The following is a 25,472-nucleotide window of genomic DNA, read 5'->3' as shown; positions in this document are numbered from 1 at the left end:
CGATTTAAGAAATGTATGGTGCATCGTAAATTACATCATTCTAAATATGCAACGAATCCTGTTTTTGCAATGTTTAACCTGGTTTATATTTGTCGAATTATGTTTTATTTGGGGGGGGGGGGTGGGAGGGTAAAACCCATATTTAGTAGATTTATGGACTGAAAACGTATTGGCAGTTGATTGTATTTTTCATACCCATCAAATGACTGTATTAGTTTTACAGGATGTGCTAATGCTGTCACGTCTTGTCCAGAAACTGTCCATCAATCGAATCTCCGCCCCATCTGGAATTCTATAAAGAGAGACTCCGACTCTAACTCGGTCAATGCGAATCGAGAATAACAGTTTTGTCTCGATCTCTCTGCGAAAGGCTTAATAAGGATACGGTAAATAGACCCAGAATTGAAGAATTTTTGGAAATCCCATTCAGTAGATGTTATAGGTATGTATACATTGGCGCGTCTGCGAAACATTGTACCTTTCTCCAAGCCCAATGACCGTAATGGCAAAGATTGCAAGTATTTTGTCAAGTTTTCACAATTAAACGAAGCATAGTTATAACTGCACAGGCACAAGCAGGTTGCACTCGCCGTGGTTTACAGTTCATGTTTTTTTAAAAATGAGTCAGTAGGTAAGAAGGCGACCTCTGTGATGTTCATCACCCCAGAAACGTTCTCCGAATAGGACATTGGCACATGTCGAAAAATACTAACCTGACGGCGGTTTCTCTTGAACGGAGATGTCTGGGAAAAGATCACCGTCAAGGCGCTGCTGAGACACAGCCAGAGGCTGTCAGCAGCGCGTTCAAAACAAACAGAAATGGTCAGAGAATTATGCCTAACGACAGCGTGGCTTTTGTTTGGTCTGGCAGGGCTTCACCATGAGGTTGCTTCACGTCGCCCTTCTATACTGCTGCTTCGCCGATTCAGGCTTCGTCAACGTAGATGCCAAATTGGACGTAGCATCGGAATTTAGAGAAAGGCAAGTATAAAACGTCGCATTTTTGCAAAGGCTCATCCTGAATCATAAGGATCACACGAGGGAGCATCTGTTTGTACGTGCAGGCTTCAGTTCTCGATCGTGTGGATTTCTGTTCGCAGGTTGAACGCTTGGACTTCAAGCCGAGCGAAGAGAGACTTGAAAACCTCGAAGCTGAACACTCAGGGGGTGCCAGCGAGTCACCAGCAGTTTGTGAGGACAGAAGACGTGAAGGAAAACTTCAAGGTTCATTCCAGGTAATTAACCAAACACTTGAAATCGCGCTGGTGAAAAATATGACAATCAAAGTGGGGGGGGGGGGGGGGGGGTTGTTTCGCCAGGAAAAGGAACAGGATACCGTGACAATTGTTTTTGGACTAGATTATAGTTGGAGGTTGATCCTCCAACAAACATGAAAGATGAGAAGGAGAGTTTATTAGTCGGAAACACAGGGTAAATATTGGAATAAAACACAGTACCATTGGGCACTACCTGGTTTTGATTTTCCATCTCATCGATTAAGATTTGGTTCCAAATAACGGGGAGTGTCAAGCAAACCGAATGTGTCCTATCGCAAGCCTGGGTTTCAGGATTCTCTGATGAGCTTTCGCGGCGTCACCCCAAACTACTTGCTGTGAATCTTAATAACCGAGATTGAGGTCACTTTCCCCAACATTTGTATCTTTACCTTCGCCCATTTTACCACAGAGTTTTCTAGTCGCTCCACACAATCTGGATTGATTTCACTGGCGTATTTTGTTAACATTTGCAAGCTATTCGCGCTTTCGGCAGAACGTGTAGATGGAACAGATCCGGTTGTGTTGAAGTGCGGGGTTCTCCACATGTTGAACAGATTTTGCTCTGATCATGCTTAATGTTCCTCCCTTTATCAGCTCAGATGTGCGTGTTCGGATGAAGCGCAACAGACACGGGTTGCCGCATTTTCCTCAGCTCCAGCTGAACCGGCCCAGCTGCCAACTCGGGACGTGCCAGGTCCAGAAACTGAGCCACCGCTTAAACCAACTCCTGAATAATCCAGAGAAGGACGGTATGGCTCGGTGGAGCACGTGGAGCCCCAATAGCTACGGCAGGAAACGGCGGTCCGTGCGCTCCAGAATAGCGCTGACGCTGCCTCGACCACCGGGTTCACTGGCAAGGACGTGATGAGTTGTCCTTTGACAGGCGCACGCACATCTGCAGGACTGCAACGGCAGAGCGACTGCTCAATTGGACAGGAGGCGAGATGGCATTTTCCGCCGTCCTAACTCTTCTTACCTGCCAAATTTGCCAGATTTTTGTTTGGCGAAGTTTCAGAGCGAACTGAATGGAAGAAAAGGGCGCCACCTCTCAGCCTCACGTCTGGGAATTAAGGGTTCAGACCCTTCAAAGCGCCAAATTCCAGCCCATAATCTGCAGACTACATTTGAACTGATTATTTCTTTTTGTTTGGATTACAGGGAGTCTAAAATCCTGCTCGTAGAGAAAAAAATTGCATCGTACTTGAAAGCAACTTCTATTACAGAAAGTGCAATTAATGTTTTAATGTATGGAATGCATTGTACATAAAATTGTTTAAACTATTTAAATGTAACTTTTTTATTTCCTGTACTTGTACATCTGGAAATAGAACTATTTTTATACGTGATTAAAATGTATAAGGGCATTGTAGTATCAACAATCTTTGAATCGTCTGTCCATTATCTTGGAAATAAAATGTTTACTAGTTACCCTACTCCTCTTGTACGTTTCAGACTTATAATGACTATACTCTAGTACAATTATTTTTTTAATCATAATTGTTAAAAACAATAAACATTTGCCTTAGTGAAGATGCCTGTGTTTATTGCATGCACCGTCTTGACGAAGTGTCTCAACGAGACTATTTTAAGGCTTAGAGGTTTTCTTGGTGTGGTCTTTGATGGTTGAGGAACCCAAACCTGCAGGGAGTGTTTCTCATCACGGTCAGTTATGCTGTGTTTAAAATGCCTGCTTCTCTCTTAAAAACCTACAGCACGAAACAAACCAAATCCCTAATCGAATTAACGAATTTAAGGTAACCCCACTTCCATCTGAGTCCACTGCTTCAATCTCCTAACTGCTGTTCTTATTTTCTCTCTAACCACCCCCTCCCAATCCTCTCCCCACTAATCTCTCTCTCTTTGGACTCTACTTCTCCCACCTTTTGACAGACCCCCCACCTCTCCCACCTTTTGTCCAATGCCCTATCGCCCTCCCAGCTCCCTTCCCCTTTCATATGCGTAACCTCGCGTCTCCCTTTTTTAAAAACTTCAATATCATAAAACGGTCCTGATCCGAAATGGTGACTGACTATTTCTACCTATGGATGCTGTTCATTGTTTGGTCAAGATTCCAGGACCCTTTTGGCATCGCCTCGTTCATCCGACTCATCTCCATTAAAGGTCAACCACGTTATCGTCACGCTTCCTTTGTAAATCAAAGTGAAGGTTATGGTTAAAGAAGAGAGAACTCGCCTTTGAAGTTTGCGTGCCGATTGCGCGTCTGTGGCGCTGTATTTGACGATCAGCAGTGGGGGGAAACCATAGATCAGAAACCAGGAATGTAGTCAAGTCTGATAGATTTTAAATCTTGCAGCGCCGCCTGAGACAAAATCCAGACACGACAAGAGGTGGGTGAATAACCTCTACTTCAATCTGAAGGCAAACTCTTTTTAATGGTTATATATTATTTACCAATCTCTGCGATAAGGCATTATTCACATTAAAACCAAGCATTTGGAATGCATATTTTTTAACATTTCGTCATACAGTAAGTGCAAATGACCGAGTTTGACGGTGGTGCAGGACGGGACGGGCTCTGATTTAGTTCGACCCAACACGTCCATGCCAATCAAAAACGGGAAAACGTGGAAAATAAGGTTAACATTGATCAAAGCAGCGCAGCCGATCCTTTATAATTGATCTGTACAACCAAGCACGTTAGTTTGTTAAAATACTTCGTACTTTAATGTTTTCCCCATTGGTTTGTATTTAATTCCGCTTAATAAGAATAATGAAATTATTTTTAAAGAACTCAACACTCCATTTTTGATAACTTTTTAGTTAAAACTTCTTAATAACTTATTTTTTTATTTCCAAATGGCAAAATTAAGAAATAGAACAGCAACTCTCAACATTTGGAAGGAAAAATTGAGAACTCTGCAAAATTTGAGCAATGGCTTGGCATGGCTTGTCGAGAATTCACACATCGTGAATGGAGTTATTCTGCCATCTAGAGTTTAGAGACATTAAGTTTGAGTTTATCACCGTAGTTAAGAAGTGAACATATATTTTTGAAGGTGGAAGTAACAATATTCTCCAGGATGAAATGATCTTATGTTTTGTGAATGCTTTCCTTGCACTTCCCAAACACAATGTATTCTTTATAAATTGACCGGAACAAAACTTTTAAAAATTTCATAAAATAACTACATTCATCAAAGCAGGTCACTTCCAAGATTTCAGTCATTATCTTGACTGGAGATGATGTGGATGTATGTAATAAAATTGTAACTAGCAAGTACTCTGGATATTTAAAAAGCAATGCTTTCGAAAAATGGCCAAGAAACATTTGTGTTATTGAAAATACAGTATCTTTTTGTTTGGCTTGGCTTCGCAGACGAAGATTTATGGAGGGGTAATGTCCACGTCAGCTGCAGGCTCGTTTGTGGCTGACAAGTCCGATGCGGGACAGGCAGACACGGTGGGCTCTGCGGTCTTCTTCCAAAGAGGTTGCTGCCCGCTGAACTATGAGGCGCCAAGATGCACAGTTTGAGGCGATATCAGCCCACTGGTGGTGGTCAATGTGGCAGGCACCAAGAAATTTCTTTAGGCAGTCCTTGTACCTCTTCTTTGGTGCACCTCTGTCTCGGTGGCCAGTGGAGAGCTCGCCATATAACACGATCTTGGGAAGGCGATGGTCCTCCATTCTGGAGACGAGACCTACCCAGCGCAGTTGGATCTTCAGCAGCTTGTTACATAATTTAAATACATTTCCAGATATCATCAATGTTTCAGGTTGCTTGAGTTGTATATTGTCATAATATAGAAAGTCAGGCTCTGATCCTACAATTTCCAACCAAATTGCCAAATCAGATTTTGTTTTGCCATAGTTTATCATTCACAAGCATCAACACTTAAACCAATCTGCTGACTTATCAAAATGTGACTAAAATTGGCAAAAACATGTAAAATAGAAATCATTTTTTTTACATGCATTTCCATTTGAATCATAGGGAAGTGTGATGTCAACAATTACTGTGCTATAAATTGTTACTGAATTAAAATCAGATTTCCTAAAGCTTTATAGAAAAGTTAAAAAGTTTGAATTTATGTTAGCTCTTTCCAAGTTAAAGCTTCACAGAAGTGTTATTAAAATTTAACGTACTAATTTAAGATCATTCAACAAAGGCTGTTTCAAAAATAGCAGATGCAAATCCAAAATCTATAAATGCTGGGAATCTGAAGCAAAACCAAGATGTTGGAATCATTTTTCCAGGCAGGTCAGCATCAGTGCAAAAAAAAATAGAGTTCTCCAGTAGAAGTCTGATACAGGTATACCCAGCTTTGCAAAGGTAGTGTGTTCCTGAGAAACCATCTATAAACCAAAAATTCATCAAGTGAAGACCCATTGACTACTTGGAGGCAATTTTTGTAAAAACAAACGCCATTATAAACACAAGTTTCCTCATATAAGAAAATTTTCATTATTCGAGTATCCGTAAAGTGGAGTTTACCTGTATAACTCCACAGATTTTGTGTGACTGTGAAGATTTCCATCATTGTCTGCCTTCGCAGCAAGAGTAGCACGAGTTAAGTCACCTTTTAATTTTGCCTTTCAACTCAAATGTCACTGGGTTATTCGCATCAACCAGAATTTATCTTGCAAGGATTTGCACCTATTTACATATGTCTTCAAAAACAAAGGCACTGCATGTGACATGCCATCATTATGTCTTTAAAGGTTCCAAAACGTTCCATGAAGATATTACGTGCCATAGAATTGTTAATTTACATTGGCATGGTATTTCAATTTTCAGTAAACAAAATCTTGTATTTGGCAACCACATCAAATCATGTTTGCCAGAGTTGTTAAGCATGATACTTTGAGAAACCAAAGCTAGTTTTCCCTCCAGTAATTTGAAAATGTTTACTTGTGTCTTGTTGTTGGTTGCTATGTGAAAATCATGCCTGAGAGCCATTAGTCATAAAACCAATATAGATGGAAATATAGTCAAGTCAATTTTATTGTCATCTGATTGCACAAGTACAACCTGATGAAACAGTGTTCTCTAATCCTTGGTGCAAAACATGCAGACACACAACCAGACAAACACTAAATATGCAGGACTAGTGTTCATACAAACAAAGAAAACATTCTTTCATAAATGGTTAGTGTGAGCAGTTCCTCTGGTCGTTCGCATTCTCACTGCCTGAGGGAAGAAGCTGTTTCTCAGCCAGGTGGTGCTGTATCTCTTTCCCAATGGGAGAAGCTGAAAGATGCTGTGTGTGGGGTGGTAGGCATCCTCAACGATTTTGCACACCCTCTTCAGACAATGATCCTGGTACAGCATGTCGATGGGGGGGGGGGGGGGGGGGTGGTGGTGGTGGTGGTGGAGCATTGGAGAGATTCCAGTAATCCTCTCTGCCACTCTAATGGTCCTGTGGATTGACCTCCAATCTATTTCTCTGCAGCAACCATACTACATTGATGGAGGCCGGCAGCCTTGCCCACTTCAGTCTTCTCAGGAAGTGCAGTCACTGTTGTGTCTTTCTGACAAGTGAGGAGATATTGTGTGTCAAGGTAGGTCATTAGGTAAGTGGACTCCAAGGAATTTGGTGCTCTATACTCTCTACATTAGTTATGGATGTGTAGTGGAGGGTGGTCATTCCTGATCTTCCTGAAGATTACAATAATCTTCTTCATCTTGTCCATATTCAGACTCAAGTTATTACTTTTGCACTATATCATGAGATTTTCCACCTCTTCTCTGTAGTGCGACTCATCATCGTTGCTGTTGAGGCAGCTACTGTTGTGTCATCTGCAAGCTTGATGACCCTGTTGGAGCTGGATCTGGTGATGCAGTCGTGGGTCAGTTGAAATACCCACTGTTTCGGAAAGCATAGAATCAAATATGGATCTTGACAATTTTAGGGATTAATTTGGATAGACTAAGAGGCACGATCCTGTGGCTTGGATGGCCTGTTACCATGTTGAAAATCAATATTTAAAAAAAAGTTTATCATTTCTGATGAAATTGAGGCTGTTAATAACTTGCAAATTTATGACTATGAAAAAAAGTACAGACAATGGTCATAATGCCCATCAAACTCAACTATTTCAGGCATTGAATAACTCTACAGCACTGATACATCCTCAATAATGAAGTCTCCTGTGACAAGCAAAAAGAACAGATTTTTTTTGCAGATTAAGCAAAATTCCTCTAATTCCCTAAGGCATTTAGCAAAGCTCCAGAAGTCTGTGGTTGCCATAAATCCTTAGAAACACAACCAGTTACTTAGGCTCTGAAACTGAAAAGGAGAGCAGTGAATCCATATCCCCTACATGCTCAAATAATCTGTTCTGGAGGCTAATGACACTGAAAAAAAATCTAACTTCTGCTATGAAACTGAACCTTCTCTTGAAAAAGAGCAGTGAATCCATATCCCCTGCACGCTCAGAGAATCTGTTCTGGAGACTAATGACAGTGAAAAAATTCTATCTTAACAGTGCTAAAAGCAATGTGTTGAGTTGCCCTAAATTTGACCTAGAGTTGGTTAGTGTTGACAAAGAGCACAAAAGCCACAAGAAAAATGTCATCAAATATTTTGTAAAACCAGTTGACAAATGGTAAGAACACGAAGGAGCCATAAAACTGCATAGTTATTCAAACAGGAAGTTCATTCTCCTGTCAACTTTAATGAAGTAAGAGATACTTATTTAGAATATATGACCTCCACTATTGGTTACTGACAATATCAAATTAAAAGGCTCACACAAGTGCATTCACAAAAGGCATCAAATGAAGAGTAAGATATAAATAGAATAAGGTATGCAAAAAAAAGTACGTGAATGAAATTTGAAGGGATGTTACAATTAATGTTAAATATTATATAATCTATTCATTTTGAGTAATTCTGTCAAAGATAATTCTAGATATGAAAATGATCAATAAGGAAATGATGTTCTTGTTGAATATGGTACCTTCTTTCATTGTGGTGAGAAACCCCAAAACACCAAATGAATAAGCCGAACATATATAACAAGAAGTGAGCGCTGGGATTCATTATAAGCAGACTGTTGAAACTCTGCAGATGCAATTTTATCAGGGATGTGTAAAATTGTTTCTTTTTTATACAAGAAAGACAACTCAAAGTGCCCCCCGAAGCCAATGGAATATTTCTCTATCTTACTTAGTAGGCAGTGATGGAATATAAAAGAGGGTACTTCAACAATTCAGCTCAGTAGAGATTTGGCTAGAGCCCTATCTCAAGGATTGTATTTAGATTTGGGTAATGCATCTGAGGAAAGATATGTTGGCTTTGCAGACAATACAATGCAAATTCACTGGAAAGTTGGGACAAAATTAAGATTAAAAAAAATATACAGAAATGGAGATTTGTTGCTCTCTCCAACAAGAGGTTGCAGATGCTGAGTCTACTGAGAAATACATTTTAACCTGGTAAGAGTGAAAGAAGATAATAGTAAGTAGAGTTAAGAAACAGGTCAGCAAAGATCTCACTGAATGATGAAAGTGGCTCATGTTCAAACAGCTTATTCTTGTTCACTATGTTTCGAGGTACAGAATAAATCTTAAAAAGCCTGCTAGAATGTTTTTTCACACAAAGTGCAGAAATCCCCGAGCTAGTCACAACTCACAGCAACTACGGGAATAAGATTGGCAGTCACCAATGTGGAAAATTGCCAGATATGTCTTGCCTACAGAAAGCTTGACAAATCTACTCCAACTAATTATTGCTCACGCATTCATCAGCAAAATGATAGAGGTTGTCTTGCCAGTGCTGTTATGCATCACTTACCAATAATGCTCATTTAAGCTTTGTCAGGACCACTCAACTCTAGACCTTGTAAGACTAAAAGTGGACACAATAGCCAAATCTCAGAGGTGAGATGAAGTTAACAGTTCTTGACATCAAGGCAACATTTGACCAAATATAATTTCAAGAAACCCCAGAAAAGCTGAAATCAATGTGCATTAAAGGGAAAACATGCCAGTGAATGCAGTCGTCCTTCATAGAAATTAGTATTGTTGTAGGTGCATAAAGTCAATGGTCTCACACCCAGATTATTAATACAGTAATAATACTTTATGGTATTTCCTATTGGTCAAGGTCTTGCATAATCAAATACTTTATCAATAACCTCCCTTCAAAAGCACGACAGTGGTGAGGATTGCAAAATTTCAAAGCCACATGCAACTCTTTGGGAAATAAAATGCAAATCTTCATGTAACATCTAGACTACATTGAGCCCACAGCAAGACAGCAACTAATATTTCTGGCACAAAAATCCAATTAATAACCATTCCCATGAAGAATGAATTTAACCAACTACCTATCGCTCAATAGCTGTCCAAAAAATAACACCCTGGGGGTATCTATGACCACAATTTATAAATGCTGTGGCTACAAGAGCACATTGGTGTCTGGGTATCATGCAGCAAAACAATCCACCTCAGGAACACCCCAAACTGTTCCTCCATTTACAAGGTAAAAATTGGGAGTGTCTTGGTATATCTCCTAGTACACCCCCAACAATTACCCAATTTCATGGTTCAGGAAAAAAGTTATATACTCAATGCTTCACTCTAAACATTTTGACCCAGGGCAAAAGAGGGCACCATTTACAAAATGCACTATTCTTACCCCTCTAGACTGAACATAGAAAACCACAGCACAGTACAGGCCCTTCAGCCCTCAATGTTGTGCCAAACCATATATTCTTTAAAAAAAGTTCTAAACTCTCACTACCTCATAAACCTCTATTTTTCTTTTCTAACTTACTGTACTCTGATTGTACCTCCCAAAGCCTTTGATCTGTTTTTAACAAGAAAGGTAAGGGCTACTGCCTGTAGGTTCCATTCAAATTCAAAACATTCATACACAAAAAATTTGTTGACATTCTTTTATCATTCCTTTTTTTGAATGCTAGAGCTCTTATTAAATAACCCTTGGTATATCTTCTCCAGAAAAACTCCAGGTATTACAAATGATTCACCAACACTTTCTCCAGGATAATTAGTGATGGGCTGTAAATTGAGGACTTTCTAATAATTTCAACACTCTATAAATGAGTAAAGAAATTACTAAGGAGTACAGTAAAACCCCTGTTATCCAGAATCCAAGCAAACGGCAAAAGAAAAAACACACAGAAAATAAATAGGTTAAAAATATGCAAGTTTAAAATTGGCTTGCCTTACCATAAGTTTACTAATCATGTAACAATGCAATCTCAATCAACTGGAAAATTCATTTATCTGGCATCTACCAATCTCCATTGGTGTTGGATACCAGGTTTTTTTTTAACTGTATATGGAATTCTAAAAGGTTGCACCTCATTATATTACTAAAATTCCCAGAGACCTTCTTAATTTTACAAGTTAAGAAATGTATACATTACAAATAATTTAAATTATTTTTCAGTAAATATACACACAAAATCCTAAAACTGTCTGACCATTAGAATGATATCATAAAAAGAGAACTAATCTGAGATTAAAATGAGAAGATCTGTTTTACACCAATAAATATTCATGAATACAGATGATGTCAAGAAAGAAATTAATGGAAAACTGTAAAACCTAAGGTTTCTTTTTTTTATTTATCTTGGCAATCCTGTGCTAGAATATTATTCTGCAAGATGCTGGAATCTTAAAGTGAACACAATCTGCTGGATGAACTCAGTGGGTCAAGCAGAATCAATGGGAGAAAAAGACTGGTCATTATCTCTGGCCAGAGTTCTTCATCAAGACTGGGAATGTAGAGAAGAGAAGCCAATGTAAACAGGACAGGGTGGGAAGAGTGGGATAGAAGCCCATGTGGGATTGGTAAATCTGGGGCAGGTGAAGCATGGCAGAACAAGGTAGCAGATTGGTAGAAGAGGTGAGAGGCAAGAAAAACAAAGGGGCAGATGGAGACATAGAGGTGATAAGAAAATAAAGGCTGTGAGTGTTGGAATCTGATAAGAAGAGAAAATGACTATTATAGCATAAAGAAGAACCAGATGGAACTGAAAGGGGTGGGGAGAGAAAGCGGAAGCATCCATTGGGGAGTTGAGGGTGGAAGATGATGGAACCAAACAGGAAAGGGATGAGAATGGATCGGGGTTGAGTGGGGATGGGTGGGAAAGGGGACAAAAAAAAGGAAGAAGGAAGAGTGGGGTAGAGGGGAAGAATGGAAATGGCATGGAAGAAAAGAGAGAGGTCATAACCTGGAATTAAACAATTATACTGTATATCCATACCATTGGGCTGTAGACTGCTCTGACAGAATACTGTTTAAATAATCCTCACCTCAAAAGTGTTCATAAAAAAGTAAAAAATGCAGATGTGGAAATCTGAAACGAAAGCAGAAAATGCTGGAAACACTCAGCAGGTTAGGCAGCACTTATGGAATGAGAAAGAATAAATGTTTCAGCTATGGGATTTTTTGTCAGAACTGGAAAGAGAGACATGCCCCAGCCTTACTCCTATGCTATTCCTCTCATACCGTCTCTCCTCCTGGAAGCCACGAAGGTTCCCGGAACATTTTCTGCAGATTCTGCCAGACATGCTGAATGCTTTCAGCATTTTTGTTTTTATTTCAGATACAAAGGAATCGGTGAACAGAATGGAATTGAAGGGCGTCCACTTAGAAAAAAAAGAGAGGCGTAGGAATTTCTTCATCTAGAGGGTAGTAAAACGGTGGAATTTGTTGCCACAGGTGGTTGTGGAGGCCAGGTCACTGGATGTATTTAAGGGAGAGATTGATCATTCTTGATTAGCCAGGGCATCAAAGGTTATGGGGAGAAGGTGATTGAGAAAATTTCATGCTGAAGTGGTGGGGAAGACTTGATGGGCTGAAGAGCCTATTTCTGCTCCTATATCTTTGGTCTTATGGACTAATTGGAAATTCAGAAGGCCTGCATTATAATCTGCCACACAAGAGGGTACGAAACAAAATTTGAACACATGAGCAAAAAACAATCTGCTGGAGGACTTCTACATCTTTTATCTCTCAGCTTCGGAAGTCTCTCAGGAGTCCCTTGAGTACATGAGATTGGAAATAATTGGAGGATTACTGGCATAGAATAATGGCTATTTAATCAACAGAAAACAGGATACAGTTAAAATGGTCATTTTCATGTTGGGCAGCTGGCTGTTTGGCCACAGGGATTCATGCTAATGCTCTAGATCAGGGGTGTCAAACTCAAATTCACGGAGGGCCAAAATTAAAAACTTGGACTAAGTCGAGGGCCGAACTAAATATTTATTGAAAATTTTCAACAACATTTGCATGTTTTCTCTTCTTTCAACATATGTAATGTTAAACTTTTTCTTATTAAAATAAATGTTTAATAATAGTTTTGGATAAACTCTTTCCAGAAGCATTAACAAATGAGAAATAAAATATTCAATAAATAATATTTCTCTATAGAGGATTTGTCAAATGTTGCTAGTGTGCTGTCGAATAGTAAAATCTGAGGGCTATTGAGAATGTGGGAGAATAACATGATTCCTGAAACAATCAAATGGGTGACTGACTGTGCCATGCCCTTTTTCCATTGGTACAGATATCCTTTGATTTACACACTTTTCAAGTTTTATGCCTAATGAGCTTGTATCCAGGTGCAGGACCATTTTAAATCAGGAATATATTTATCACTGTGACATGAAACTATTGGAAGATCGTTTTATCCTGAGATTAAAGTTCATAATACTTACTCAGGCCTGTGTGCAGTAGGGCGGGGTTTGCAGGCGATCGGGTTGGACAACGACAGTGCGGGGGCATCGGCTCTCGCTGCAGGGCGGCATCTCGGCGGATCAGCGGCCCTGTCACCGTGAGTCGCGGGTCGGCCTGCGGCAGGGAGGGGGAGTGGGCAAGGGTCCTGGCGAGGTCAGGCCCCCCCTGAGTTTCTGCCGGACCCCCCTTGACCTGCTGAGTTTCTCCCGGACCCCCCTTAACCTGCTGAGTTTCTGCCAGACCCCCCTTGACCTGCTGAGTTTCTCCCGGACCTCCCTTGACCTGCTGAGTTTCTCCCAGACCTCCCTTGACCTGCTGAGTTTCTCCCGGATCCCTTCCCCTTGACCTGCTGAGTTTCTCCCGGATCCCCCTTTGACCTGCTGAGTTTCTCCCGGACCCCCTTTGACCTGCTGAGTTTCTCCCTTCTGGTGTTTTTACGAGAACCACAGACTTTCGCTCATACATTGATGAGGGGGATCAAGGGCCAAACATTGTCAGGTACCTCTCTGCTGGATAAAGGATACGGTTTAACCCGCTGAGTTTCTGCAGTGTTGAGTTTTCACGAGGTAGAGTCAAAGGGCCGAAGGGCCTGTTTCTGATCTGTAATGTTCTATGGACCCTGCTCTTCTTTCCGTGCCGGTGTCCCAGGACCTTTCCAGGGCAGTCTCCATGTTCAGGACCGCGCTGGGATCCTGGTCAGCGGTGGAGGAGCAGGTGAGCGTGGCTAATCCCGATCCAGCCCACGCCACTCCCGAGATTGGCGGGGGGTTCCACCCTACCTGCCCGACCAGCCTCGCTCTCCACGTGTACTCCGGGCACCCGCCGCTGGTCCGGTGGGAAGGCGCAGGGCGGCCGGCGACCCCATCGCCCGGCGGGGAGCCCCAATCTTCCCTCCGGCGTCCCGACTCCATCTGCAGCTCCGAGAAACGCTGTGCCACTGGGGTTCTGGGCGCTGGGAAGCGGCCTTGGCTTCCCCTGACACCGGCCAGGCCGCGCTGCGGTGGGGGGGGTGGGTGGGGGGACACGACAGCATGTTTATAAAACCACCTACCACTACTTTTCAAGGACCAAGATTTTTCTCTCTCTCTCTTACCCTGGGACACAGCGGTTACTGTGCATGCGCTATACTGGCGCGGCGGCCAACGGGCCACCTCTAATACATTTTTGATATGATCTTGCGGGCCAAATATAATGGCCTGCGGGCCAGAGTTTGACATGTGTGCTCTAGATTATCACAAACTATATTAGTAATGAGGGGATCACATTTATATCCAAGTTGCTGATGCTCGACTGAGTGGGAATATTGGTTCTGAGAAGATTGTAAAGATGCCTCAAGAGATACAGGGAGGCTAAATAAATGGGAAAAGACTTTGATCAGTGAGGAAAAATGTGAAGTTGTTCACTTGGGCACTAAAATAGAGAGGCGTATTTTTAAAAAATTATGAGAGTGAAAGATTGAAAGGAACTTGAATGTTTTTTTTTTAAGTAAAAGGTATTGAGTACGAGTCATACCTGGTCCTGGTGAAATCAAACCTGGAATATTCTGCAATATTTGGTCCCTTTACTAAGTATGTACAGTACATGTATTAGAGTATGTGCAGATAGTTCATCTCTCCCTTAAATACATCCAGTGACCTGGCCTCCACAACCACCTGTGGCAACAAATTCCACCGCATTACCACCCTCTGGATGAAGAAATTCCTACGCATCTCTTTTTTTCTAAGTGGACGCCCTTCAATTCCATTCTGTTCACCGATTCCTTTGTATCTGAAATAAAAACAAAAATGCTGAAAACATTCTTGCAATGAAACATTGGTTCCATGAGGAACAATTAAGTTGATAAGATCTATATCCTCTAAATGTACAAGTATGAGAGGTGATCTTATTGATACGAGAGTAAATAGAATATGTTCCAAGAAATGGCAAATAAGTATTGATATCAATTGGTTAAGTTCAATCAGCTATTTCCCTATTGTAAATTCTATATAATTCCTTTCAGGGGTAGGTCAATTTCATGATAAATTTATAGATGGATAACATTGGCATTGACTGTTATAATGCTGGCACATTGTCATGCGTGTTTTTATCAGGATTATGGGTTAATTAATATCACCAAGCTGACTGGATATTTTGGCATAAAGGACGTCAGTGAATTCCAATGACATAAAGAAATGCTGGTCTTGCTTCATTATGGCCCCCAAACAATTTGGGGAAAAATTACTATGTAATAAGCAGAAATTCATAATGAAAAGTCAATGTATCACAATGTTTGGGGACATGTTCCTGACAAATTGTTGAATTTAATGATTGACCACTTATTGAAAGAGAATATTGAAGAATATTGAAGTGGAATAAGCCATGAGACAAAATGATTTGTTCGCTTGAGATTAGAAGCAGATTTTACAGGTTGTCTGCATTATTTAAAACTAAAACTCCCCCTGCTTCAGCAGTTTTTTTGTTATTGTTGGTCATGATTTGACAAGGATAATCCCTAAAGCATGAATTATGGAACTTTATAGCCAATCAGTAAGCTTGGTTACTTTTCGTTGCTGAGTTTGACGTGAGTTACATAAGAAGAACAGTAGTAAATTTAATTAGATTGACAGATTATTTAAGTATTCTAAATACACAGTTCTAAATGTACCAAATCAATCTCACTTAGAGTAATTCAGGTATTTCCTTTCCAAGACCCATTGACGTCTTAAAAGCATAGAAACATCATATTCAAGAAAATAATTCAAAAAGATCACTTCTGCAATATTAATTATTAATTTCTCTCTCTCATAAATCTTGATATCAGTGACATTTTTACTTATTTATATTTCTGTTGTTGAAAGTTTGAGCCAGATTGGATATAATTTGTCTTGATGCTGTGCTGGGCAGACACAAGATGAAAAATAGTTCTTGAATATTGTCAATTGTAAAGTACAAGGTATTTGATCATTAGTATTGGAGGTCCGTGTGTGATCTTGACCACAGAAACAGGTGAAGAGGTATACTTTTCACAGGGAAAGTAAAAAAAAACTTGGAACAGGCTGTTGTAATATGCTGACCAACTGCTCTATTAGCACAGATCTTGCCAAATCTTTTCTTAGATGTAACAGGCATTTTGTTTAAATTAAATATTCAACTATTTTTCCACTGATCATTAGAAATTTATACTTATACAAATGGGAGGTGTCAAAGTGGAAGACATATAGGAACACATCTACATACACATTACCTGCTGAGTTTCTCCTGCACATTTGTGTACTGCAATAGACCCCAGTATCAGGAGATCTCTTGTTCATCCACATATATAGAAAACTCTCTTGCCCTAATAATTATGGGAATACAGGGAGGAATATATCAGGTGATAAATATGGAAATAGTGACTTCATTGGCAGGATCCCTATTATTTTATGCTTAATTTCTCAGCTGGAGAAGAAAGTGGATATTTAGGAGAGAATGAAGGATTGTGGAATGTAAGTTGTACTTTGGACAATAGTCAAGAGGGAACAGACGGTGGGATGGAATTGTCATGGGCAGGGGAAACATTGGCAAAGATGATGAAATAAGAAATTGCAGAGAAGAAGATAGCATGGTCAGGTTATCATGGTTGATGGTGGCCAGGTTGATCATTTATGCCCCTCCTTCATCATATGCACGGTGGGGAAACACTTTGCTGCTCAGTGAATTTCATTCTGTCTTTACACTGATGCCAGGTGTTCTGAGCCTTGGGTCAACAACAAATATGGCAACAGAGGTAGACAGGATGGTGAAGAAGGCATTTGAAAGTATTTTCTTCAACAGCAATGGCAATGAGTAGGAGATGATGTTACAACTGTAAAAGATGTTGGTGAGACAACACTAAGTATCCTGTGCAGTTCTGGTCACCTAGCTATAGGAAGGATGTCATTAAACTAGAAAGGGTGTAGAAAATATTCACAAGAATGTTACCAGGACTGAGGCTTTGAGTTATAGGAGACAGTGGATAGCCTGGGCTTTTTTTTTCTTTGGAGCATATGGGGTGGAGGGGTGAACTTACAGAGGTATATTGGATCATGAGGGGCATAGATAAGATGAATGGTCTTTATTGTAGAGTAGTGAAGTCTCAAACTAGAAGGGATAGGGTTAAGGAGAAATATTTAAGTGAATCTGACAGGCAACTTTTAAACATAGAGAATAGGGTATTAGGAGAAGAGAAGACAGGTACATAGATGGGAAAGATTTAGAGGGCAATGGGCTGACTGCAAATTGGAACAATTTGGTTTGCAAGGGCAAGTTGGTTTGAAGGATCTATTTTCATGCTATTAAACTGACTCAAAGTCTCTTGTTTGGTGGCTTGTGTTACCTGCAGGACATCATATCAGAAAATAACAAACTTCAATGACTTCAAATATTCACACTGTTTTGAACATCACCATTGAAAATCAATTAGTAAAACCTTTCTTATCTACAACAACCTTTTAGCAATTTAATTTAAGAAAATATCTGGTCTGGATAATGTAGTCAGAATGGGAATTGAAGGAAAAGAAACAATAGGATATGGTTAAGTTAAAGGAAAGAACATTTATTAGATGGTTCTGCATATTAAAATCTAACTTGATAGTTCTCCTTTCATAAGTCAGAAGATAAACTTAAAACAATAGTTCAGATGGCACATAATATTATTGATACAAGTTGCAGAATGATTTCCAAACAATCTTCCAGCCACAAACAACAAAATAAATCAATAAATGTCAAAATGCTTTGTTTTATGTCTCAAAGTTCCATAATCCATATATCTTCTTATTCTAAATATAACTTGTCTGTGCTTTTCTTAAATCTATCTGCTTTGGAGAATCATAGAGTTCATACAGCATGGAAATGGGTCATTACAGATTCCTGTCTATGCTAATCAATCTCATTTGCCCACATAAGGCTCGTATGTTTTTGTATCCAGCTACCTGCCCAAATGCTTTATAAATATTGTAATACTATGTTCTCCACTATCTCATCTGGCAGTTATGTAATGGCACTGATTCACTACAGCTTACAATCAAATAAAGAATACACTCACTCATTTCTTTCAGCACACCGTGAAGTTAACTTTTTTTAAAATTATTCACTAGACACAACATTGCATTCTTAAACTCCCCAAACTCCAACCAGCTCAACTCCTCTGACCTTCTCATTGGCTCCCTGCCACATGGGTGATTCAGTATACTGATGTTTAACACACCTGTGCAAGCACTATTACCTCCCGTGTTGCATTGCTTACATCATCAGCAGCGGCTGGCACCATTCCCAACGAAGTACACAACCACGACAGTTCCAGATAATCACAATGGTGGAACCTAATTGAAAACATAAAAAGGCTTACAACTTTGGCATACCGTCTAACTTTGGCCGACCTATTAATTTTTAATTTAGACATGCAACACAGTAACAGACTTCTCAGCTTACGAGTCTGTGCTGCCCAATTAACCTACACCCCTGGTGGGGTGAAATGTCCTGTAACCATGCTGTATGTTTAAGTTAAAAAATTAAAAGGTTGGCTACCCCCCATTTGGCTTGGTGGGATTTAATTGGTATTCAGTATAATTTCACTCTTCTGATTACTCTCCATGTTCATTTGGAAACAACTGTTACACTGGCATCTCCTTTAATGCTCAGGAGGTTTTCTCAGGAATCAGTGCTAAAAGGAGTCAACATAGCATTACATATATAGAGGGATGAATCACTGACAGTCCTCTCCTCAGCCAGGGTGCAGATCTGAATGCCACATCATAGTGTTGAACATGGTTGCATTACATGATTGGCCTATTCAAGACAGCCCTTACAGGCAGTCTCTCCACACCAACACTTGGATGATTCATTACTGGAAAAGTGCCTGCAAAAGGCAAGGGTTCAAGCCAGATTACCAGCAGAACAGTGCACAAAAAGTTTTTTTTAAGAGTATAAGGGGTGACATGCCTTGGTATGTGTTTGGACTACAGTGCCAAAATTAATTACTTGGGGCACGAGTCCACCAACCTTTTTCTTTCCACTCACATACCATTTTAAAGTTTAAAAAAAAGAATAAACCTGTGCTGAAGATTGAGAAAAGAGGTCCAAAGTTAGTCTGTCAATTGCTGACTGAAAGAAAGGAATGAAGTTTAGAGAAAATATTAAGGCAAAGAAAAATCCAGAGGGCATTTATGTCAAGGTCTTCTTGTCACAAGCAAAACTACTTGCTTTAATACTATCATTTGATGCTCCAATATATTCTTTAAAATGGAAGTGACAGGTTTCAATTTAAACATTTAGCAGAAGGGAGCAGCCACAAAATGTATAGGATTATACTGTTTAAACCTGGCCTCAAAAGTGATAATAATTTGATGGAGAGCAAATTGCTGGGCTTGCCATAACATTCTCAAAGTCCTTTGAACATTGCCATAATAGCATAACTTAAATCTGCACGTCATTGTGAGAATGTAAGTGTTAAAGTAGTAACCAAAATAAAATGAGAGAGAACATGTTTGTTTTGATGATTTAGCAAGGTTAAAGAGCAATAATTGTTATGTCTGCACTCACACAATTAAGACTCGGAGACGTGATGCTTTCTCATTCTTTACTTCTATTAGACTAACATGGCTACTGACACACAGGGTTATGTATAAATATATATATATATATATATATATGGAAAGGTGACATCATGTCGTGGGCATCATGATGTCCAGCAGAGGGCAGGCTTATACCCAACACTCTTCCCCCCCCCACCCACCCCACCCTGTGCAGTAAATGCTGACTGGGCCCCTTCAAACTAATAAGATTACATTGGGCCCAGGACTACAAGTGAGAATTAGAATAAGTATTTAATAATAAAGGATTCAGGTGGTCTTCTTTCTCGTTTGGTCCGCCTCGGCATTGTTTGCTGTGCCGGTCTTTGCTTGGGACTCGTAGTCAGGTCAGTGGTTGAGTTGGCGGCGACTGCCCATCTTTGCTGCCCTCCTGGCTGTGTCTCTCAGTTATTGTACTCCTCACTGGACTGCTCAGCTCCGTGACTGTCTCTGTCCCTCCCTCACTCGGCCTGAGGGGTGGGATGGTTGGGGCAGGCCACGGCAGGTCTGGTTCCACTTCCTCCAGTTCATGGACCTTAATGTCGCTCAATGTTCATAATTGGCCAATGCGTCACTTCCACAATCTGTCCCTTACTAGAACAGAGTATGAGAAGGGGCTCAATTTTTATAAGATTACTCCTACCACTCATGGGTCTTTATATTGTCTAAAATCTTGTACCAGAACTCTCTCGCCCACTTCCTATGTTCTAGGTGAGGTATGTGGCGATACTGGTTTTTTTTGCAATCGGAGACCCAGACTTGGATGAACTGTGGACAGCTTGGTCCGCAGGTTGCAGCCAATCATTAGTTCTGCTGGGGTGCGTTTTGTGGTAGAATGTGGCGTGTTTCTGTACCACAATAGAAAATCTGCAATTTTGTGTGTCCAGGAGGCATTTTGAAATTTCATGGTTTTCATTGCTTTTTTGAATGTTTGTACAAAATGTTCTGTTCCCCATTAGTACTTGGGTGATTGGGTGCGGACAAAATATGTCTGATACTGTTGTCATGCATAAATTTTTAAAAATGTTCTGATGTAAATTGAGGCCCATTGTCCATAACTAATTCACGAGGCAATCCGAAAGTGGCAAAGATAGCTCATAGATAGTCAATCGTGTGGATCTACTTTAGTGTTTTTCAGCTGCAAAACTACTGGCCATTTAGAGTGTGCGTCCACAGCTATTAGGAAAGTTTCACCCATGAATGGTCCAGCGAAGTCTACATGAATTCAATGCCAGGGTTTGGATGGCCATTTCCATGGTTACCTTCATCTTGTGGCATTTTTGACTGCATTGACTGACATACTTTGCATTCTCTTACTGTTGTTTCAATGTCTCTGTCTATGGAGGGCCACCAGACATGCATCCAGGTCAGTGTCTTCATTCGTACCATTCCCGGATGGTTGTGATGTATTTCTGATAACATGGTAGTTTGCCATTTGGCTGGAATAATTGTACAGGTACCCCATTGTAACATCCTTCTTCGACTGATAGTTCATGGCGGTGTGTGTAGTAAGGTTTTAGATCTTCGGGAATGATTTTAGATTCGGGCCACCGATTAAAGGTGAAGTATAGGATCTTGCTTAATGTTGGCTCTTTTTGGATTTCCTTTGCGATTATCTGGGCTGTAATGGGCAGTTGTTGAAGTTGTTCTTGGTTGACGACTGCTGCCTCTGCTGTTCATTTAATAATTTCTTCTCATTGTTCTGTCTTGGGTAGCGGCACGCGTGATAAGGCATCTGCATGGCTGTTGAGTGTTCCTGGTTTATGTTTTATGTCATAGTTATATGCCATTAGTAGCATGGCCCATCTTTGAATTCTGGTCGCAGCTAATACTGGTATACCATTGTGTGGCCCCAGGATTAAACTAAGAGGCTTGTTGTCTGTGATCAGGGTGAATTATTTTCTGTAAAGATATTGGTGGAATTTTTTTTTACACCAAAAATTATCGCCAATCCTTCTTTTTCTAGTTGGGTGTAATTGCGTTCGGTTGTGGTTAATGTTCGCGAAGCATACGCTACTGGTTGCTCACCTTTTTACAATAGACAATAGGAGCTGGAGTAGGCCCTTCGGCCCATCAAGCCAGCACCGCCATTTTACAGATCATGGCTGATCACTACTATCATCCATGATCTGTAAAATGGCGGTGCTGGCTCTGTGATTTGGGATATTACCAGTCTTAGTCCCATTGGTGAAGCATTCATGGCTAGTGTAACTTCTTTACTAGGGTCATAGTGGATCAGCACCTTATTTATCGACGTTAGTATTTTCTTTAGTTGATTGTTTTTAGTTTCTGTGTTCCAATATCATGTTTGATCTTCCTTGAGTAATTGGTTCAGCGGGCTGAATAATGTATACATATTAGGGATATTCTTTCAGTAGTGATTAACCAGTCCTAGGAAGAACTGTAATTCTGATTTGTTGGTTGGGTATAGGGCCTTGCGAACGGCTTCTGCTCCTGCTGGATTCATTTGCACCCCCTCGTTGTCAATTGTAAACCCAAGATATGTTGTTGAGAGGTGCATGAAGATCCATTTGTCCTTTCTTAATCTTATATTAGCCTGTTGCAGTCTGGTTAAAACTGTCATTTCGACTTGTAATGATGATATCATTTAGGTAACACCCAACTGAGAGTCCATGTAGTAATTTGTCCATTGTTGCTTGAAAAATCATAGGCCCTGCTGAATTTCCGTAAGGCGTGCATGTATAGGTGAACAGTACCAGATGGGTATTGACAGTCACATATTCCCTTATTTTTTTAATCTAATTCTATCTGTTGATATGCTTGTGTGAAATCTAGTTTTGTGAATTTTTGCCCTCTGTTTAGTGCTTGGAACTATTTTTCTGCCTTGGGGATTGGGTATTTTGAATGATGGGATGGTGATTTTGTAAATGCCGCAAATGTGTATTTCACCGTTTGCTTTTTGTATGGGTACGATGGGCGTTGCCCAATTGCTGTATTGTATTGGCTCTCATATGCCTTCATGTTTTAGTCTGATAAATTCAGCCTCAATTTTCCCATTCATAGCAAATGGGACTGTTCTAGCTTTGAATAATTTTGGTTCTGCATTATCTTTTAAATGCAGTTTGGCTTGAACACCTTTGATTTTCCCCAAATCTTGTTGGAAAACCACTGCATGGTTGTTGAGGATTTGGTTGAGTTCTGACTGGGAAATATTCATGTGGTTTAAATTTAGTATTGAATCGATTTCCAGCCAGTCTAGGGGAATGTGTTGTAGCCAGTTTCTTCCGATGAGTGTTGGTCCCTGGGTATCTACAATGTAGAGAGAGAGAGAGAGAGAATGTTTTTGGTCGCTGTTGTTTGTACTGAACTTGGACCGTACATTTTCCAAATTCTTTCATTCTGTCTCCTGTAACAGATTGTAGAGTTATTTCAGTTGTTTTTACTGGGAGGTGTGGTAGCAAGCATTCCTTGATATGTAACGGCATTAGGGACACCTCTGCCCCTGCATCTAACTCCATAGCATAGAGGAAATGTTTGGTTTCATCGTCTCTGGCTGAGCAGGGCCTGGACACTGTTTTCCAATAGGACTCATGTAGCATAGACTGATGCAGAATGTGTTTGATAACATTGGTCCCTCGTATCAACTTATCATGTTGTCCTAGACAACTAGTGTGGGGACAAATATCTTCCATTTTTACGTCAAAAGTACAATTTGGTTTAACACAAAGTCCAATGAGGACAAAATTCACATTGATCTGCTTTTTGTCCGTAATCACCCCAGCCTTTCTCAGTATTATTTCCATTGTTTCACCAATGCTGCAGGCCATTGAGCCACTGTCCAACATTCCATCTATTTTCACTGTTCTACCCATCACCACAGGTGTGTAGAAAAGTCTGTCACCACTGCCATCTTTGTGAATATTCTGATGAACAATTTCAGAGTCATTGCACAAGTTTCTCACAGAGGTGAAAACTCTCTCAGTGCCAGACATGTTGGATGGGGAGTTTGTGGTGTGACCTGTACTGCTTCCCTCTAAATACAGGTCAGCTAATTTCCCTCATATTGGGATTGAAAGGAGTTATTAGCAGGGCAATTCAGTCTGGTGTGGCTCGTGGAGAGGCAGGCAAAACATAATCTCTCAGACCTGCAGTGTGAAATGGTGATGTGGTTTGGGGCATTACAGACCTTACAAGCTGCTTCTCTGGGGCACCTGTCATGAAAGGCATGCTGGAAACTCCCACTTTCCATCTGATGAAGAGCATAATTCTGCTGCATTTTCTTCATCATCTCCTGAAACATGTCAACCACATGAGTGAGAAGCCTCTTCTCTGACTGTTGAAAATTTTGTGCCAGAGCTGGTACAGAGGCATAGCTTGAAGCATGTTGGACTTCACTTTGAATTGGGACAGACGTATAAGAGGGCCAAGGAGATTGACACACACGATGCTGGCCGCGGAGAGAGGAAAGTGAGGGACTCGGAATGTGGCATTGCTCAGGCACTGCCAGGCTTGATGATGGTAGATTGGGCAGCTAAGAGGTGACGGTCATGGTATGGCTTTTAATCTGTGCAACACCAGAAGTTCTGTTGCTAGCCCTCAACTCTGATAATCATCAATCATTAGCTGAACATCACATGAGATCTAATTGTGAATTGGCTTATGCTTAAAGTGCAGGATACCTCTGGGTCAGGGCAGTGCTTGACAAACATGAGTGCCACTTCATCATTCATGTTTTCATCCAGTTTCCTTGTCTGCACAAACCATCAAGAGCCAGGTATGCTGCTTTGTTCGGCCTTATTCAGTAATTGACAGAGTTTTCTCTGTGCTTGGCAGAACAGCATAAAGGTCAGCAAAAGGGTGATACGAGGAGGGCATCACTGAAATATTGGAGAAGAACATTATATATTTTTTTAGGTTCCTGGTTAACATCAAGCTCAGGACTACAATGCAACGCAGTCTTCACGTCTCTGGCCTTGCCCAACAAATGGCTTATAATTTCTTCTGCTTGGACATACACAGGAATCTTTTGCTTTCTGAGATGGGTTTTTGTCTTGCCAGTCTAGTCCTTGACTGAGTGTTTGTCAGTGTTGTCACCTCTGAATATGAGAAACAGGAAGGGAAGGCTTAGGAGGTGCATAAGAGATGTGCACTGTCGAACTCATTCCCTCTGGGAACATTATTAAAATTACAGTAAAGACGAGTAACTCATTGAGATAAAATTCAGAAATATAGATATTAAACCCATTTTTTATCTCTGTTACACCAGTAATGAAGGAATTGATATATTTTCCAAGTCAGAATGATGTGACTTTGAAGAGAAGCTTCAATTAGTGTTCCCATGTGCATGCTACTCCCATTCATCCTGGTGCTGTGTAATACAATGTTATTGGAATAGCCTGAGCAAAATAACTTCATGGGCAGCATGAGTTAGTGCAACACTAATTACAATGCCAGTGACCTGGGTTTGTACCCAGTGCTGTCTGTCAGGAATTTGTATGTTCTCCCTGTGATCATATGGGTTTCCTCCGGGTTCTCCAACTTAACCCTAACCCTAGGCCTCACCCTCCAAAAATATATGGGATTTGTAGGCTAGTTATATTTTTGCACAGCATGGGCTGGATGGGCCTGTTACTGTGCTCTATCTCTAAATATATGCTGAACCAGGGTGCACTGGCATTTGATGATGAATAGAATGACAATCAAGGAAGGTGCTTTGTTGTTGAGTCATCATCTTCTCCTTCAAAAATTTAAATCAGCGAGAAAGTGCTGAGGTAATGAACTTGCCATGTTTGAAAATGTGTGGAAGATGTGAGATAGTACTTTGCAGGTTAGAGCAATAGTTAATGCGTAGTAGTGTGGTGTGGCATATGTACGTATGGAGTTAGGGACAAGAAGACCCAATTGATAGAGACAACTGGTAGATAAATGAGTAGGGCACATTCATTTGAGCATAATAAGAAGGTAATGAAACAAGTGAGATGGACGTCTT

General features: G+C 40.5%; 2 protein-coding genes across 4 annotated transcripts in view; one reads left to right on the top strand and one right to left on the bottom strand.

Annotated features, from left to right (window-relative positions):
* Positions 1-286: 286 nt before the first annotated feature.
* Positions 287-25,472, top strand: part of LOC138744208 (pro-adrenomedullin-like) — a 35,222-nt gene continuing 10,036 nt past the window's right edge. Inside the window, exons 1-4 of one of the 3 annotated variants that reach the window (XM_069900021.1) lie at positions 287-442; positions 872-981; positions 1,101-1,235; positions 6,690-6,798. In XM_069900021.1, the coding sequence (XP_069756122.1) occupies positions 881-981; positions 1,101-1,235; positions 6,690-6,798 (345 nt within the window). In that variant the 5' untranslated portion in view covers positions 287-442; positions 872-880. Of the gene's footprint in view, positions 443-871; positions 982-1,100; positions 1,236-1,871; positions 2,711-6,689; positions 6,799-25,472 lie in introns of those variants that run through there. The other 2 variants (XM_069900025.1, XM_069900011.1) reach the window with 2 other exon arrangements.
* Positions 14,494-25,472, bottom strand: part of LOC138744187 (USP6 N-terminal-like protein) — a 190,144-nt gene continuing 179,165 nt past the window's right edge. The window contains exons 16-17 of the mRNA XM_069899988.1: positions 18,199-18,274; positions 14,494-14,723 (exon numbers count right to left, since the gene is read on the bottom strand). Coding sequence (XP_069756089.1) covers positions 14,543-14,723; positions 18,199-18,274 — 257 coding nt within the window. The 3' untranslated portion in view covers positions 14,494-14,542. The remainder of the gene's footprint in view (positions 14,724-18,198; positions 18,275-25,472) is intronic.

Source organism: Narcine bancroftii, chromosome 1, assembly GCF_036971445.1.
Source record: "Narcine bancroftii isolate sNarBan1 chromosome 1, sNarBan1.hap1, whole genome shotgun sequence".
Classification (NCBI taxonomy): Eukaryota; Metazoa; Chordata; class Chondrichthyes; order Torpediniformes; family Narcinidae; genus Narcine; species Narcine bancroftii.
The sequence above is the reverse complement of the archived record's forward strand: the minus strand, read 5'-3'. Positions and strand labels throughout refer to the sequence as shown.